Here is an 18,710-nt window from a genome sequence, read left to right as displayed (position 1 = left end):
ATGATAGCAATACAGAAACCCCTGCAAAAATAACGGGACCCTTTAATTGAGAATTAAATCACACTGCCACCTAGCGTGTAGAATTGCAACAGGCAATTTTGTTCACTGGTTTTTCCTGGTTCTGCTTAAACCAGTGACTCATAAGCTTTTTCATAGTGACACCCACATCTCAAACCCATGGATGCCTCTTCTCCCACATCACCAGCTGCTCTCTGCAGACCAGTTTGGGAACCACAGATTGAGACCCATAGCCTAGACTAGAAAATGGAGAGAAGTTTTAGGATTAGTTTCTGCTCTTAGATAGACACTGAAACCAATGGGAGTTTGTATGTGTGTTTGAGAGTGGGATTTGATTTTTATGACATCATCTTGCCCATAGATTAGCAGCCTAACCTTCTGGGGAGCTGTAGCAACCTGTATGGAACTCTGAGGGAGGAGCACAAGTTGCAGGAGAAGTTTGAAGGAGGGACCAGGAAGCTAGTCTGTGTGCACAAGGCTGGAATGCTGGCTGCAGCACCTCTGTCAGCAGTTTTAATTTTACAAGCATGGAGTCCACATGTTGCTACCCAGCATGTGGTACAGGAAACAATAACTAGGAGACCTGGGAAGAAATTCAGAAAATACACACTCAGGCTGAAGATAAGGACAGTTGTCCTGCAAGTGGATCTTAGATCATGTAACAGCTTCAAGGTAAGTAATGGAAACTTCATTACTGGGGCCACTTAAAAATGGACTGGACAAAGCCAGGGATCCCCTAGTGCTCCCTAAAAGGGATTGGGGTCCTGGTGCAGGAAAGGCCGAGATGCACTGAGCTAGAGAACAAGGTAGGTGACTACCCTGTGCAGCCCCCTAGGTGATGGACTCGCTGATATAGTAGAACATTTCCCTCTCACTTGTCTGCGTCTGTGCTTGACCTTAGAAATTGACCCAGTGGAATTCTTGCCAAAGAAGAGCTTTTTCACTGGATCATTTTAGATTCTGGATCTGGGTTCCTAAGTAAATGGATTCCTAAAACTTCTTCCCTAATCCTCCTGCTCGTGACTCATTGATGCAGCATGGAGGCTGTTGCCCTGGGGAGCCCCAGATGAAATTTTCATGAGCCCAAACCCTACTTTCATACCAGCAGCCCCCTGATAAGCAAAATCTCCATGTGGGCTGTGGATTTGTCCTGGATAGTTAAATCACAGCATCTATATTTATTCTCCTGCTCACGACCCTGGGGAATGGGAAGGCGGAAATGGGGCAAACGTCCGTGTTAAGAAATGTTTTCTAAAACGTAATGAAATGAGCAAATTGCCCACAAGAATCCCCCGCAGCTGCCAAGCCAAACCTCCCCGTTTGCTCCTGCGGATAAGATTTTCAGAGAGGCCTAATGGAAATTAGTCACTCGGCACCAGCGGAAAATCAATGTGGGTTGGGCACCTGCCTCCCTTAGAAAAAGAGATGGAGAAGAAAGATGGGCTAAAGCAGAAGGGGAAACACAAACAACACAGGGAAACAGAAGGGTGCGAGGGAGACTCGGGAGAGAGGTTGAGCCAGCATAGGAACTGTGGAGAAAAGGGAGTTGGGAGGCCACAGCAGTGGGAAACTAGATCCAAGGAGAGGCAGGAGCAGGTGGAGATATGAAGTGCTCTGCAGGGTGGATCCAAGATGGGACAATTCAGTAGAGAGCAATAGGAGGTGATGCTGGCTATGACCATGCTAGGTTTACTAGTGCTGGTGACAGTTAGTTTTAATACCCAGTCCTCCCATTTTCTCCCCACCCTCCACACCCTGATACAGTGCAGCCCAGGCTGGTGCAATCTGTATGATACCCAGTACCGGGTTTACAATGATGCCAGTAGAGGCCCTGGTGCCCAGACTATGGCCACTCCACCTGCGATCCGCCCTGAGGCCACTCCCCCACTTGGCCTCTCCTGCCCCGGACGACCCGCCTCTGGCTCGTTCCTCTCCGCCCCCACCTGCTGCTTGCTCCTTTCTGCCCCCTACCCCTGTGTGAGTGGTGGGCCGGGCCTCTGGAGGAAGAGGCCAAGTGGGGGCAGGGCCTCGGGGTGAAGTGTGGGAGCCGTGGCCACAGTCCAGGCTCCAGGGCCCAGAAAAGGTTAATCCAGCCCTGATGATACCATGAAGTTTTAGAAGCAGCCAGCAAGCCCCATATTAAGCAGCTCATCTAAGCCAGCAGGGGTGAGGGATGATCTGTACCAGCCTCCCACCCTGGCTCCAGTGCCAGATGTCCATGGCTAGAGGTCTCTCCAGGCTGCTTTTGAAAGCCAAGGGTGTTCAGTGGGGCTGCAGGTTTTGCAGCCACAAAACTGACAATAGTGTATAGAGGGGAGGAGAGCACACAGGCAGGCTGCAAAGACATCCTCCCCCCGTGCCACCCCGTTGCTCAGGTTCTGATTATAAGTCGCTATGCAAAAGCTGTAAGAACTAAATTAATAGATTTTTAAGGTCCCACGGGACCATTATGCTCACCTAACACAGGCTGACCTGCAGCTATAGCTTCTGTTGGCGTTCGGGCACAGCCACCCGGTAAGGGGTGCCAAAACCATTTCACACCCGGCATCAACTGTTGCGTTGGCATCTACAAAGCGTGCCGGGGACAGTTTGCATGGGACTCTATCGGGAACTCTACAGGAAAGGAAGCGCCATTGCGTTTTAATGCGTCAGTCAGTCCGCGGGCTGCAAGGCGCTCTCGGGTTTGTGTCCTCCCAGGGCGTGAGAACACACCACTTTGCCTCGCACCCTGCTGGAGGCCCATGGTTCTATGTCTGACTAGGAGGTTTGGCAGTAAAATTCACTGCATCTAGGGCACCCAAGCTGACGCTTTGCCACCAGCGAGAGCTCTGGGGGGAGCTGAGCAGCTGGTTACACAGGTTTCATGACAGCTGAAAAATGGGTCCTTGAGTATTTGCCTATTTGTCTTTCTGTGAAACACCTGTTAGCACCTCGCTCTTAGGGGTCTTCCCGCCAGAAGCAAAGGCCACTTTGTGGGAGCTTGGCTGAATTCACGCCAACGTGTAAAAGAACTGGAGCCTCTCACAGCTGAGCTCTCTGCAAGGGTCAGCCAGTCCCTTTGCAGTGTCTTCCTAGATCTTCTAATCTGACCTGAACATCACAGGTTCCACCCAGCACCCACCCACTGAACCCAACAACCAGAATAAGACCAAATTACACAGCCTTCAAGAGACTAACCTACTGTGTGCGGCAGGCAGAGAACAGGGAGGCCTGAGGTGCACCAATGCCTCAGGGCCCCACAATGGCGTGAGATCTACCCAGCTGATATGTCCTAATTTCTTCCAGCGCCTCCTCTTCTGATGGCTCCACATCTTTCACCGTTTCACCTTTATTACTTGAGAAGGTGGGTCTAGGCTCACTATCTCCTCAACATCCTCTGTGATGAACATCAAAGAAAACATTTGTCTCTGTAGTTGCACTCCCAGTTCTTTAGTATTCCAGCAAATCCACCGATTCTCTCACAGTCTTCTTGTTTCTGATCTACAGTCTCTGACATACTAGTGTTATCTCCATTGGGGGGAAAGCCCGGAACAGCAAAGCGCCTCGTGTGAACACTCTTATTGCCAGGTGAGTGCCTTTGTGTGGGTTAGGTCAATCCACTGCGGAGTAAGTGTCCACACAGGGAGTTAGTGCAGAACAGCTATTGCACTTTGAATTCCCACCCTGGCTATTCTTCACTCACGGCCCTGTCAATTCCCCAATTCCCTGTGAATTAGACAAGCCCTTACGTTACCTCTTGTGATTTGTTTCTGCCTTTGGCTATTTGCTCCTCAAATTCCCTCTCGATAGGCCCAGTGTCCATCTCACAGAGTCTGGGCTCTCCATTCCCATGGTTGACACACTGACCCTTCTAAAGCTTGGCTTCCTTTTTCATATAGGGCTACCCCTGCCTTCTGCAACTCCGTTCCGGTTGCCCAGACTCCAGGCTGAGTCTAAGGGCCGGATGCTCAAGGAGGAACGTAAGTGCTGCAAGGCGGAGTGGGGCAGCACCCATCTTTTAGGTGCTGGGCTGCCCAGGGGAATTCACAGCTCCGCGTTAGGTGTCCAAGCTCCCCACACACACAATGTGTGGGGCACGTTAGGCACCGAGTCACAAAAGCCAGCAAGCTCAGCGGTGAGCTGCCTAAACTAGCCACTAGCCCGGGGTGGGCAAACTTTTTGGCCTGAGGGCCACATCTGGGAGGGGAAATGGTATGCAGGGCCGGGGCAGGGAGTTGGGGTGCAGGAAGGAGTACAGGGTGTAGGAGGGGGTGTGGTGTACAGGAAGGGGCTCAGGGCAAGGGATTGGGGCAGAGGAGAGGTGCGGGGTGTATGAGGGGGCTCAGGGAAGTGGGTTGGGGTGCAGAGTGCAGGAGGGGGCTCAGGGCAGGGGTGCGGACTGTGGGAGGGGGCTCAGGGCAAGGGGTTGGGGTGCAGGAGGGGTGTGGGGTGTGACGGGGCTCAGGGTAAGGGGTTGGGATGCAGGAGGTGTGTGGCAAGGGGTTGGGATGCATGGGAGGGCAGGGGGCTTAGGGCAGGGAGTTGGGAGGAGGGGTTCGGGCTCCGGGGTGGCAGCGGCATGCACTGGGGCCAGGGGAGGGTCCCTGCCTGCCTGCCCTGGCCCCGCGCCGCTCTGGGAAGTGGCAGGAACCACGTCCCGGCGTGGTCCCTGGGGGTAGGGGGGGCACAGGACTCCGCACGCTGCCCTTGCCAAGCCTCCAGGTAACTCCCCCAAAGCTCCCATTGGCCGCGGTTCTCCATTCCCGACCAATGGGAGCTGTGGGGGGGCCCCCGGGACGTGGTGCCAGCCGCTTCTGAGAGCAGTGGGGGCAATCCTGCGGGCTGGATCCAAAGCCCTGAGGGGCTGGATCCGGCCCACGGGTCGTAGGTTGCTCACCCCTGCACTAGCCAGTCAGGGGCTTTAGGGACTGTCACAGTGGAACTTAGGTGCCTAGATCCAAATCTAGTTTGGCACCTAACTCCCATTGAAACCATCTAAATATCTTTGAGGCTCCTACAGGTCAGGCAGCAGCTGGACGGGGATTTCGTGAATGCCAGCAGCACCTAAAATGCTTTCTGCAGAAGCCGGAACATCAGCTTTACTTTTGGAAGTAACCAGATGGTTTTTCCTTAATCCTGTTACCAAAAACAATTGTCCCACAGATTCACTTGCGCGAGCCGTTCTCAGAACACGCCTTGAAAATATGGAAGTGCTTAAATGTTACAGAAGCCCTTCAGAGGCCTAGGAACCCTGCTCTTGTAACTAGTAAGAGAATATCCTCGCTAATCTGTCGCAAGGCGAGGCAAAATGATACAGCTTCTCTAGCGATAGGCCAGGTTCTGCCTCCCTTATTAGCATTGTCTGCAATCTTACTCCACCATCGTCCCATTGAAGTCAGGGGGCTTCTTGTCCGGAAAATTGCTACAGCGTGCGAGTGCTCGGCTGGACTGAAGCTATTGCTAAGGTTATCTGTGGAATGTTTAAGTAGTGAGGCTCAGATCCTCAAAAGGCTTGAGGCACCAAATTCCCATGAGCATTAGGTACCTAAATACCTTGGCAGATACCGGCTTGACCCCTTTTCGGTGTCAAAACTAGGTGCTGGAGATGCATACGCATCTTACAGTGGCCCCACTGTTATACAGTAGCAATGGGTGGCCCAGTAACCCAGACCAAGCCAAGCCTCCCACTTGAGAAGAAAAAGTTTCCGAAATGAGAAAATACTTGACTATAACACCGGTACTTTGCCTGTGCTATAGCCTCGTCCATGTGAGGCCTTCAGGGAGCATTAATTAAGATGGAAAAACTGATGCACAGAGAAGATCAGGTAAGCGAGTCAAAAACGACTGCCCATTAGCAGATTAAACACGGTACAAACCCAGTGTATGGAGGCCGGAGAGCAAAGTTTTGCCTTTTCTTTACTGACCCCAGGATCTCTGTGTAGAATGAAAGCATTACCTGGTTCGTGGTGCCTGATATCCTGGGTATGCCTAAAAGCAACTGTGGCTTGCCCGGCATGGCACGGTGAGTGAGCCTTTGCTACGTGCATCCAATGAAGCGAGCTGTCGCTCACGAAAGCTTATGCTCAAATAAATTTGTTAGTCTCTAAGGTGCCACAAGTACTCCTTTTCTTTCTACAGAGAGAGAAATCCTGCTAGGTCGCACATTTTAAAGGTAAGACATTGCCTTTTCTTCCAAACTTCCCAGTGCATCATGTTTGCTGAACGATAACTTCCCAAGGTTAGGAACAAATATTTATCTCACCGCGTATTGGTTCTATGCTGCAGCTAATCTCCATTCTTGGCTTCAGGTCAAACTGGTCTTACCCTTTAAGTAGTCAGCAGTCCCCTTCGCTGAACCTAGACAGTCACCATGTTCGGGTTTGTGTTCCTCGCTTTGCTCCTGGACTATGGTAAGTTTTTTATATGTCTGGCAACTCCAGTCTCCTTGGATGGGAAGGGAGAGGGGAGGCCCGAAATGAGTGCAGGGGGCTGCCAAATGACTGCCTTGGCGACTGAAGGCCTCTCCCTCACCACAAGCTGGAGCACTGAGCAAGCTTCCTGCCGGTGTCTCTCAAACCTACTCCACAGGGACTTCTTCCAGGAACCAGATGGGAATTCAGTTACCTTGGCCCAGTTAGACCTTGGCCTCACTACAGAGACTCCAGCAAGGTGACCAGTTCACACCTGCTGCAATACGGACACTTGTTCCTGAGAATTTGACAGTTGCACTTGAGAATGGACCCAATTTGGGTCAGTTAACTTGGGGAATTTCCTTGGTGCAATTTACTGTCAGTGCCCATAGCATATTGAATGCAGGTTTACCATACACAGGGCTTCTCCTCTTCCCTCCTAAGTTTCCTTGGTATGTTGCACCTCATCCTTTAGTGAGCATCTCTTCTGCAGATGCCCAGCTCAGCTTGATGACAAACTTGCATTCAATCCAATCGCATGGGCGGACAGGGGGCAGGGGAGTTCAGGTGGAAATAAAGCTCACAAGCACATTCCCATCCCCAAATGAACTTGGGACTCCTTGAGCTGGTTAGCAGACAGGAGCATAGGGTCAGGCCATTAGTATGAGGTTGTGGTAATTTGTAAATGCTCATCTCTCTTCTCTGTTGCATTTCCCAGCCTACAGCTGTGGCGTCCCTGCCTACCCACCTTTTGTCGCCCGTGTGGTCGGAGGTGAAGATGCCAATCCCCACAGCTGGCCCTGGCAGGTAAAGAAGCAGCGTTATTATTGCCCAAGATTGGGCTTTATTTTTTTAACCACTGGGTGAAATCCAGGCTAACGTCCTCATGCTTTCGGTGAATTCCAGATTTCCCTCCAGTACGACAAAAGTGGCGTCTGGGCTCACACATGTGGCGGGACCCTTATTGCTACCAACTGGGTCCTCACTGCGGCCCACTGCATCAGGTAAACCAGTGGCTTTCAAGCTTTCCAGACGACTGTACCCCTTGCAGGAGTCTGATTGGTCTTGTGTACCCCAAGATTCACCTCACTTAAAAACAACCTGCTTTCAAAATCAGAGACGAAAACACAAAAGTGTTACAGCACATGATTACTGAAAAATTTCTTACTGTCTCATTTTCACCATAGAATTATAAAAATAAATCACTTGGAATATAAATATTGTACTCACAGTTAAGTGTATAGTATACAGAGCCGTATAAACCAGTCATTGTACGAAATTTTACTTTGTACTGACTTTGCTGGTGCTTTTTATGTAGCCTGTTGCAAAACTAGGCAAATAGCTAGATGAGTTGCTGTACCCCCGGAAGACCTCTGCGTACCCCCCAGGGATATATGTACCATGGCTGAGAACCACTGAGATAAACAAATAGCCATGGTGGGTGAACGAGGGCAGATAAGCCATGCGCACAAACTAGGAGCGGAAGTTTTTTGCCAAGGGAACAGGCCCAAAGCCCTTGTCCAGGAAGTCCAAGTGTTTAGTGCAGAAACGCAGCTGGGGAGGGGACCAAGAGTGAGAATACGCAACTCATGCTAGGGGTGCGTGGGTCTTTGCCTTCACCTGCTGCCTGATCCACAATGAGGCTAATAGCTGTCCGCTAACAGAGTTACTTCCTTAGCTTTCATTGATGGCCTCGTCACAGCTAGGAAACTAATGCAAGGCCTAAGCAGATAAGCTGTGAATTTGGAGAGGTAAGTTTAACAGTGTTTTCTCCTGCCGTTTGTTCCTATAGCAACAGCAGAACATACCGAGTTCTACTGGGGAAACAAAACCTGGAGGTCGAGGAACCTGGCTCTGTGGCCGCTGCTGTGGAGAAGATCATTGTCCATGAGAAATGGAACTCCTTCCTGACCATGTAAATCCTCTAAGGCCCCTGGGTGCTGGCGGTGGGGGCTCTGCAGTTTCTCTTTCAGCAGTTGTGCTGTGAAAGCTGAGCTCAAATCAGCCAGTTCTGGCTCTATTTCACTGATTGCCCCCTAAGCCACTTTGATTAAAACATGCCTCTGACAGCTGCAATAAGGAAAGTTGCTATTCAGGCGGGCCACTCTTGTGTAAAGAGAATTATTGGGGCATGTCACCAACCCTCATTCTCCCACCACCGCCCCAAACTCACTGCCAGCCTTCCCTGCTTTGATCTGGAGTCACGTGACGTGTTTCCTTTGGGAAGCTAAGGAGTGGGCAGGGGAGATTTTTGGTTCTGTTTGCTTTCTGACTGGCTGCCGTGTGGGATGTGCTTTGGTGAGGTGGTTCTAGTGAAGGGTTGCTTTTGTAATGGAATGTCACGGTTCAGATTAAATCAATTCAATCAAATTAAGAAGACGGGCCGGGGTAAGGCACAAACACCTCAGCAGTTGTTTTATGGCTACATTGGCTGTCCATGTTTTTTTTTTTGACTGGCTCAGATATTAGACTTCGTTTATTCTCATAACTCAAGTTTAAAGTGTTTGCAAACTAAGGCATGTATTTAATGTGTGCGAAAAAGTGGTTGGTAAAATTCTCAAAAAGGCCCAAGTGACTTAGGCACCTAGGTCTCACTGAAAGTCAAAGGGACACAGGTTTTAAGTACCCAGGTCATTTTTTAAAATGGGACTTAAGCCGTTTTGACACTTTTGCTCTTTATCCAGTATATTAATATTGCATCTTTATTTACGGTGGGATTCTTTTTTAACACCATGTTTTGAAATTTGGATCCTACTCTAATACTGCTTAAAGATACCAACCCTGCAGCTTCCTTCCCACAGGCAAAACTCCCACTGAAATCTGCCCCTGCATAGAGCTACTGAACTGGACTTGTGTCCTCTCTGCTTGAGAGAGTTGCTGTTTGCTCTGTGGGTCTGTCTTCCACACCAAGTCAGGACTGAGCATAGACATTGACATAGACATCCGGCAGTTAGAAATGAGCGAACGAGGGAAAGGAAGGTTGTTAGTGAGCCCACTCACTCTTGAGTGTGGAAAGAACAAGAACTTGAACATCTTACTCAGCTAGAAAAGAAAAGGTGGGTAAGAGGGTCTCAAAGGGTCTCTCAGTCCTCAGGAGTCCAGTGTTTCCCAGCTGAGTTTAAACTTCCCCTCCCGATCTGATTTGGGTTTCAGCAACGATATTGCCCTGATCAAGCTAGCGGAGCCCGTACAACTGAGCAAGACGATCCAGCCAGCCTGCCTGCCTGCAAACGGTGCAATCCTGACACAAGACTTCCCCTGCTACATCACCGGATGGGGACGCCTTTGGAGTGAGTAGAGCACCTTCTCCTACAGCCGTGGTGTCCCGCTTCTAGGACGTGGCCCAGTACTGATAGACTCCAGTCGTTGCTGAGTATTACTCCAGGCTACCTGTTTTAACAATGAGCCTCCTTTGCAAGCTTCCCATGTCACTGGCCCCGCTCTGACATGCCATGGCCCTCTCACAAAGCTAAGATCTGGAACAGCCCATGCACTGTGAAAGGCTAGAGTGAGCATGGGCTGGTTCAGTGGAGGCCAAAGCATGGGGAACTGGTGCAGGTGGCCAAAAAGATTGGAAACTATTATGCTGGAGGAAATAGGACACAGTGCCTTCAGGCTGACTGAGCTCCTGAACCAGAAACCAAAGGATGTCTGAGCTTGGATTTCCCTTGGAGCCAGATCAGATCTCAGACTCCCAAAAGAGCTAATAAATCATAGAGGTTAGAGGTGGAAGAGAGTTAGGAGAGTTACTAGTTTACCTGCTTGACAATGCAGCATTGATTCCTACTCTTTGTTCTAGTCCTTTTCCCAGTCTAGTCTTCTCTGATTAACATCTTAAATTTACCTTTACTCAGTTTCTTCCCATAATGCTTTTACGCACCCTCAGTGATTCTTCTCCTTCCTTTGCTGTTTGCACCCTTCATATACTGGTATCTTGAGTGATCACCAATAGCCAGTCAATCTGATGTTTCCATTTTCTGAATAACCTCCCTTGTGAGGAAGGCAGCTCCTGACTTGGCTTCTCACCTGTGTAAAACGCTCCTGATGGTTCTTTTTCTTTTTTTGTGACCCACTCTATTTACCAGCCAATGGCCCCATCTCTGATGATCTCCAGCAGGCATTGCTGCCTGTGGTGGACCATGCCACTTGCAGTCAGTGGGACTGGTGGGGCTTCATGGTCAGGAAAACCATGGTCTGTGCCGGAGGAGATGGAGTCGTTTCTGGATGCCAAGTAAGTCTTCCCAGCACGGTAGTGCTGCATCCTTTCTCATCACCTCTCAAGAAAGGTGAGCAAATCCTGTTGGCAGGAACTGGGGCATGTGCTGATGGGTTCACAGCAGCATCTCAGTGGCTCCTAGGGACTCCCTAGCTATGAAAATTCAACCAAGAAAGTCCTCTGGATAATGACATCAAAGTGAGACTAGGCACCTCTGATATTTGCTAACAAGCTGAGTGAGTTTTGTGGCACAGCTGAGCAGTCCATGTATCAAGTTTGGAATATAGGACTCCCTGGAGTTACAGGTTCAAACCTAAGCAGGGATCAAGTTACCTCTCAAGCCATGTTATTTACTTCTTTTGGGGGGGGGTAAGGGGAGGATTGAACTCAATCTTGCAAACCAATGTCCTTTTTGATCCGTGCAAATTAATTAAAGATCCCACAGTGCTTTTCATAAGATCCCAGTGTCTCTTCTAACTGCTGAGCAGAAAGAGTTAATCTGGCTATTCGCCACACCAGAGTGGCTGCATTTCACTGGTGATTGATGTATGCCTTTGACAACGCAGAACACAAATGTAAAAGATTCATCCACTTCATAGCTGAGCACAAGGCCCATCCTCTGAACTGAAGCAGCTGTTGCAGGTTAGAGTGAAGTGCCTGGGTGGAGAAGAAGTCTGAAGGTGCTCGCCTCACCCATATCTGAACACGAGCCTCTTATTTCCATGCAGACACCAATTCACCCACTTCTGATAGAACAGTGGAATTCAGCTTGGCCACACACCCAATAGAACAAGTTACTCGAATGCATGAGCGAAGATACGCAAGGCTGCCTTGAAAAAGTCAAAGCTACCGGTTATTTCTTACTCCGAGTATAGAGAAAAATGGTAGTGTCCTATGTACAACACCGGGTCACATATGGACTTTCTGAACAGTGACCACAGTACAGAATGAAGGCATTATCCCCAAGAGTTTGAAGAAGTCCAGGACACTAGACACCAAAAAAAAAAAGGCAGAAATTCTCTCTGTATCCTCCCAAAGTCTTAATACTAAGAAAATCAGCCAAGCCTTATCGCTGAGCCAGAAGGACTGTTACTATAATAAAAGTTTCCCTCTTTTGTGTTGTGTCAGGGAGATTCTGGGGGCCCACTGAACTGTCATGGCGCTAATGCTTGGGAAGTACATGGCATTGTGAGCTTTGGATCTGGGCTGGGCTGCAACACTTATAAGAAGCCAACTGTCTTCACCCGGGTGTCTGCCTACATTGACTGGATAAATGAGGTAGGTATCGGCCCATTAAAGCAAAGCTCCAAGTGCTTAACTAGATTTCTGCACACTTACGTGAAATGATTATCTAGTTGCTTTTATTTAAGTACCTAAAAGAAAACCGGTTGACCCATCCCAGAACTACTTTCTCTGTTTCCTTTTCAGTCAGCTCTCGATGACTAAATCAAATGTATAGGCCTGCACCAAAGCCCTCAAACTCTGGGGAAGTTTGGAGCAGGATCACAACTGAACAGCCTTGGCCCATCTTTGGTGCCATCTCTACACAGCAAATGGTTTTGCTGCTGTCCTACAAAAATGAGGCATTCTTGTGTCCAGTGTCAAAAATGGAGGCCTAAAGTTAGGCTCCTAAGTCATTACTTAGGTGTTGAAGTAAATAGCCTGAGCACCAAGGAGCTTCCATTGACTTCAGTGGGATTTCAGTGAGAGCTACTAGGTAAGGGGCAACTTTGAAAGTCCAGCCATTTATTTCATCCCTAGCTTTGAGCCTCCTGGCCTAGAAATAGTCTACAATGCTGGAAATGCCAATAGGAGAGGAGGCAACCCAGAGAGACTTGACTCAGCTGCACCATGCAGAAGGATTGTGGGCTTGCCTCAGATGCCCACGTTACTTTAGAGGAGAGTGGTCAGCTGTTCGGACACTTTTTGAAATTTATAAAGAAATCTCCCAGTTTTATGACCAGCTTGTTGCACGTGTATAAATCTGATTGGATACCCAGGACTTCGGGCCCATCTGTTTTAGCTTGCCACAGTATAGGTTACACTTCTCCAGTAGGAGAGAGCCATTGATGCTTCAGACAGAATGGACTTGTAAATAAGAACTTGCTTTACCGGGAGCCATTTAGTCTGGTTTAGTGTGAAACTGTAACTTATTTTTTAAAAATGACTAACACTGCTTCTTTTCTTTCCCCTGTCACCAGAAAATAAATCTCAACTGAAGAGTCCAGCTCATTTCATTGATTGTAAATCCCAGGAAACCCTAATAAATTGTCTCATCACAACTTTCCTTGGTCCAGAGGCTGCTTGAAATGTGTCTGACACATGGGTACTTATTTACAGGAAATACACACAGTGCCAGTGACTTCAGTTAAGTTACACTGATTGACACCAGCTGAGGATCTGGCCCAGCTTTTTGCCTTTTCCCAGGGACACTTATACAGGGGAGAAAATACCTGAGACTAAACTGTGGAATCATGTGTGACTATCAATAGACAAGAGTTGAAAGCAGATGGTTGTCCTTACTACTGCTGTTACCACAGCACAACCTAGAGTTCCCAGTGCTATTCCACCAGGCGCTGTCCAAACACAACAGAGATATGGTCTGTACCTCAAACAGCCAATTCCTCAAGGATTGGCGAGCCCAGGCTGGGCTAAAAACAAGGGGTATCAGCTCAGCAGTGAAATGATCAAAGCTATTCTGGCATCTGTACATAACGCTGAAGTGAAAGCTGCCTTGCTTTGATTTTGGATGCTGATACATTCGCTTATACAAATGTAACCCTTCTGCCAGGCCAAGTTGATAGCAGCAAGGGCCGGGTTCAATACACAGGGGTTCCCTCTCATTAAAGCAAATGCAAAACTGGCTCGAGCCCCCACCCAGTGACCTGGGAAAATCTTACACACCCCCTGGGCGCCTCAAGGAGGCAATACTTCCCCTCTCGCAAGCACAGAGTCTCGGTGTAGCAGAGAATCTTTAATAACATGAGGCAAACAACATCAGCATTAAATTGGGGAAACACCACAACTAGTGTTCATTAACCAAACCATGAACACTGACCCACCCCAGAAAATTTGGGCCACATCCTTTCCCTCAGGCTCTTGAGTCCCAGAACCCAAACGTCTCTTGAGTCCAGCAATCCACAAATCGCCCAAAGTCCAAAAAAAGTCCAGCCCCGGAGTTCAAAAGTTCACCTGCAGAGTGTTACTCCCCAATCTGGCTAAAATGTGCCTGGGTGTGGGGGAAAGAGGTAAGGGGCACCTTACGTGTCCTGAAGCTGACTGCCCCACAGAGCTCTGCTCCGCTCCACCACGACCGGCTCCGCTCTGCACAGCTCACCGTCTCACGACCGGCTCCAGACAGCTCGCCGTCTCACGAACACACCGCTGTCTCACGACCGGCTCCGGACAGCTCGCCGTCTCACGAACACACCGCTGTCTCACGACCGGCTCCGCTCAGCTCGCCGTCTCACGAACACACCGCTGTCTCACGACCGGCTCCACTGCACACTAGAACTTCCGGCTCCCCACTACTTGACACAGTGCTCAGTGATTTCAGCTCTCAGTGATTTCAGCTCATAGTAGTGGGAGCCTTAGTGCTGGTGCACTATAAGGCTGAAGTGAATTCAGCACAATACCTGTAACAAAACTCTTAATAGACCCAAAATTAGCTCTGACATTCCACAGTGGAGAGAGACAGAGGTGCAATTGGTGCTTCAGGCCCTCACAAAGGGGCCCACACCACCAGGCACTAATACCTGTCTCAAGTCTCTCTCAATTCACAGAGTTTTGGAACCCATGTCCCTTGCCTAGTGAGTGCTACTCAGTTGATGGTGAGTCCTCCATCATAACAAAAAGGCCAAGTACAGTTCCAAGCACAGTTCCCATAATCAGGGTACTAACAATTTATTCTTCCCGCCCCAATAACAGAGACACTGGGGATCCCACAGCAGCCAAAGTGACGATTTGGGCAGTTATGGCCTCATTCTAGGCGGGGTGGGTGTGCCTATGCAAATGAGATCAGCCCCTGAAGTTCTTTTCCACAACTTGCCACACCTCACCACCAGATGTCAGGGTGGAGCCCACCCTGTCTCTGCTTACACAACGGCTTTATCTCGCCGGTGATGCATCCCAAACCAGCAAGCCCACGCACCCGCGTCAGTTGCACACAGCCAGGCTTGGCTCTTTGTGGAATGTAACTATAAAGTAGCCCCTGTCTTACTGGTCAGTAACTTCAGGCTCCATTTGAAGAAGTATAAGCCACTTCCCTCTGCAGCAGAGGGAAGCCCACTCACCCATATGTTTACTGTCCTGTGCTTGCAAAATCGCATAGCACATTCCCCCACAACCACTCAAAGGAAGATTTTTGTTATGCACAAGCAACAAAGCAAAGGAGGGGAAAGGTGTTGGTCCTACCTGGAACCACTCTCTGCCTGATCCTTTCATTTTTACGTTGAAAGAGATGTTTGGATGCCCCCGTATGCTTTGGTAGATCATGCGGTAGAACTGTCTGAGGGACCACAGAGCTAAAATGACAAGTGAGCATCTCCTTTAACACCGCTGGTCTGGTGTGACTGGGACTGGGATGTTCACTGCAGGAGATCCCCAAGCATGGCGGGAGGAGGAGCAACACAGTGGAGCCACTCCATGGTGGCTGCTGTGCACCGTGCCACAATTCAGGGCAGCGGTAGCTGTTTTCCCCCTCCATGGTCCAGCACAGCACCCACTCCCCAGCTGTCACCTCTCGTGGGTGGTGACCTGCATCTTTCCCATTTCTGACCGGGGTATTCCGAGGCTGCACTGTTCCCTGCCTACATGGTGAGTTCTCCAGCAAGCCAGACTGCCTAACCCAGCCAGCATCTGTGCTTTCCTTTCTCTCCAGAGGCTACAAACAGGGTAATGGCCCAGAGTTAAGTTACTGTGTAGCCCTTTCTAAGCAAGCACATTTATTCTTAAGGTGAAAGCATTACAGCAAAATCATTAGAAACGATAAAAGAACTGACATGCTTGCTATTAAGCTTACTGGAGATCAGGCCCCTAACGGCAACAGGCGCTGACAGGAGTCAGTCCTTCAAACCCTATGCATGGTTTTCTCCTGGGGCTACAAGTTCACAACTGCTTTAGCTCAGAGCAAGAACAACCGTGCATAGGTTTTGTTTTTCCTTTATAAGGTTTGGGTTTTTGCTCTTGTCCTCCTGTAACAGGTGATCAGCAGACAAAGGTCCTTTCCTCAGGGCATAGCTTCAGAAGGCTGGGGTTTTGCACAACTGGGAAGGAGGGGTGGTTGTACATTTGCATTCACCCCCCCCCTGACGATTTTCTGGGAAGCCCACTTAAATTTGTTTGTCCCAAAAGTTCATTCTGGCCAGGCACATTGTTTCAAATAGTCCTTTGGGGCTCAAAACACATCCCAGCGTTTACACTGGTCACCTCTCGCCGCTAGAGAAGTTGTGTACAATTCCACACTAACACATAAACATTGCATTTTTAAAGGATGCCAGAGCTACTTAACCTTAATTCACTAAGGATTTTCCTGGATGATGCAGAAAATTGTCCTGTTGCACAGCCCTGTTGCGTAGGGGAGTGGCTAGGGGATTAATGCAGTCCGAGACATGCCAGATCCAACCCTCCCCTGACCTGCTCCTCCAAAAACACCCGTGCATTGGAGAAGGGAGCATGGCTCTATAGAATCCATCTGTGGGCTCCTGGAATCCTGCCCCACCTTCCCAGGGGCAGTGGAATGGTACCTGTTTGACTGCAATCAGAGATTGCTACACAATTTTTTTTTTAAGGGTGAGGGGTAGAGAAAAGATTTGGCTCTAACTCTGTATTGCATCTCGTAAGGGTGCCAGGGGCTGGAAGCCAGGCATTGCTGAGTTCTAACCCATTCACTGTTATCTCACATGAGCCACCTCGCCATTCTCCTCTTGGCAAAATGGGGTTAACACTTCCCTACTTCCCGGGGAGCACAGAGCGGGCTCGCTGGTCTATGCTTTGGGGATGAATGCGCATGCACAGCAGAGAGACTAAGGCAGATCAAAGGCCTTCACAGAGCTAGAGCAGAGGGCTCCAGAAATGAAGGGGCAGCACCCAATCCATGTGCGCCAAACCGTGCCTCCTGGTGACTTTTAGGTTCACTACACGACCTACATTGTAGAAGGGCAATACTGTAAAATATTCACACTCTCGCTCTCTCTCACACTCACACGCACCTCGCCCCACCACCGTCCCCAGCTCTCTGTATAAGTCAATTGGCCTTTCTAAATTAAAGTACCTGTGACACTGGGGAGTTGAGCAAACTGGTTGAAAACAGCCCAGTTCCTGTGTGTTCTCCTGCCAGTGTTCTGGGTGTTCCCAGAGCACATGGATTATTGGCTCCAAACTCTGAAGTGGGTTTTGCTCTTCGTTCAAATAGTCCTCTGCTGTGGATTGATACTGAGACCAAACTCATCTCAAATCTGAGCCACCCCGGGTGCATTGCAGAGTTCCGTCATCAAGGCAAGGAAGAACAGCAAGGTAATGAACAACAATGTCTGCAGATCCAAAGGTCTCGGGGCAGGAGTTCAGGTTGTATTGTGGAGATGGGGCTGTGGTTAAGTTTAATGGGCGTTGAGATCACATGCAGGGGTAACAGACAGGACTCAAGTAGCTCAGACAATCTAATGCTACAAGTTTCTTTACTTGAGCCGGACTGGAAACCTAAACGTATTGACATCTGCCGTGAGAGGAGGGTTGATCTGATTATAGCCATGGTGTAGGGATCAGGAGACCCAGTGTCTATTCCCCACTCTGCCACTGACATCCTTGGGCATGTCACATAGCTTCTCTGTGCCTGGGTTCCCCATATTAAAGCTGGGGGTCAATGGCACTTCACGTGAGGATAATACATTACAGAGTGTGAGGCACTCAGATACTACAGTGACACAGGATAATGAGTACTGTAGATAGAGAGATGCCCCAAGAACCGATCAATTCATGGGCAGTTTCTCCATACAGATAACAGTAAGAAAGCCACATAATGTATCTAGCACCAACAGTGTGATAGGCACTATACTGGCAGGTCTGGAGGAGCCCGGCTTCCTGCCCCCAAAGGACGGAAATGCTTTTTACCACCTCTCAAGAACCATCTCCTCCAATGCAACAGAAGCGAGTAAATGATGGGGAAACCCAAGGTGTGATTGTCAGAACTAGCCCCATTTAATATCCCAAACCGTCATTACCTGGGAAATGTTTGGAAAACCCAAAGATGGATTTTGGAAGGAAAAGTTTGGTGGGACCCATACGCAGCAGCCTGGTGAGTTTCCAGCAGGACGGGCTTTACTAGGGCTGTGAAAAAGTTCTTACATACAGTTTCTAGCTTCCCAATTACTTTGGAGCTGAAAGAGAAGGTGGCAGTGGGGGAGGGGAATTGTTTTTGGGTCTTCATATTTTTGTGGCTGGGGAGCTCTAATTATTGCTCCCAAGTGCCCAATGTTCTCCCCATCTCACCACCTGAAAAAAGGCAACTTCGATAAGGGTCTAATAATATGCCAAAGCCAGTCCCTTCAATGCAGGCCCTTCCCACGCCTTTGCCCCTTTGGCCACACGGCCAAAGTCCTTCCTCACCCTTGCCTCCCCCACATAACCTAACCCTCAAACCCAGGCCCTGGCGGCTTTACCCTAAAGTCCCATCCTTCCACTGTAACATCAGAGGCTCCTGGAGGACTTTGTGGACTAGGAGTTCCCCATGAATTACTGGGGCAGAGATTTACACACACACACACACACACACACCCAAATTCAGGTAATTTTCTCTTCCATCCACATTTTTGTGACCAGGACTCAAGATAGCGGGAGAGCAAACAGCTGCAACAAACAAAATCCAGCTCATGCAGCACTCCCCAGACAAGGCAGAGCTGAAGCCAGCATCTCAAGGTCCATCTTTTTTTAGCACTTGCACACACAGGAAAATGTCCCATGGGTGTGAAAACTTCCCACTGGTGACTGAGCCACACGCCCCCTGCTCCAGGCTGTATCTCCAAGAGATAAGCCGCACAGCCATATAAGGGGGCTCAGAAGAGGCTCTGCTCCTGACACAGCTACAGGGCACC

At 49.4% G+C, this 18,710-nt stretch overlaps 1 protein-coding gene across 2 annotated transcripts; it reads left to right on the top strand.

Annotated features, from left to right (window-relative positions):
• The first annotated feature begins 5,041 nt into the window (after positions 1-5,041).
• On the top strand, positions 5,042-12,897 carry LOC140900115 (chymotrypsin-C). 2 transcript variants are annotated; one of them, XM_073316771.1, is made up of 8 exons: positions 5,042-6,407; positions 7,126-7,214; positions 7,314-7,411; positions 8,200-8,322; positions 9,561-9,697; positions 10,493-10,638; positions 11,752-11,901; positions 12,825-12,897. In XM_073316771.1, the coding sequence occupies exons 1-8, from the start codon at positions 6,368-6,370 to the stop codon at positions 12,840-12,842; spliced, it is 801 nt and encodes a 266-aa protein (XP_073172872.1). In that variant the 5' UTR covers positions 5,042-6,367; the 3' UTR covers positions 12,843-12,897. The 2 variants fall into 2 exon arrangements, with proteins under 2 accessions (XP_073172872.1, XP_078705445.1); XM_078849319.1 differs by having other exon boundaries at positions 11,752-12,891.
• Positions 12,898-18,710: the final 5,813 nt, after the last annotated feature.

This window comes from Lepidochelys kempii, chromosome 18, assembly GCF_965140285.1.
Source record: "Lepidochelys kempii isolate rLepKem1 chromosome 18, rLepKem1.hap1, whole genome shotgun sequence".
Classification (NCBI taxonomy): domain Eukaryota; kingdom Metazoa; phylum Chordata; order Testudines; family Cheloniidae; genus Lepidochelys; species Lepidochelys kempii.
The sequence above is the reverse complement of the archived record's forward strand: the minus strand, read 5'-3'. Positions and strand labels throughout refer to the sequence as shown.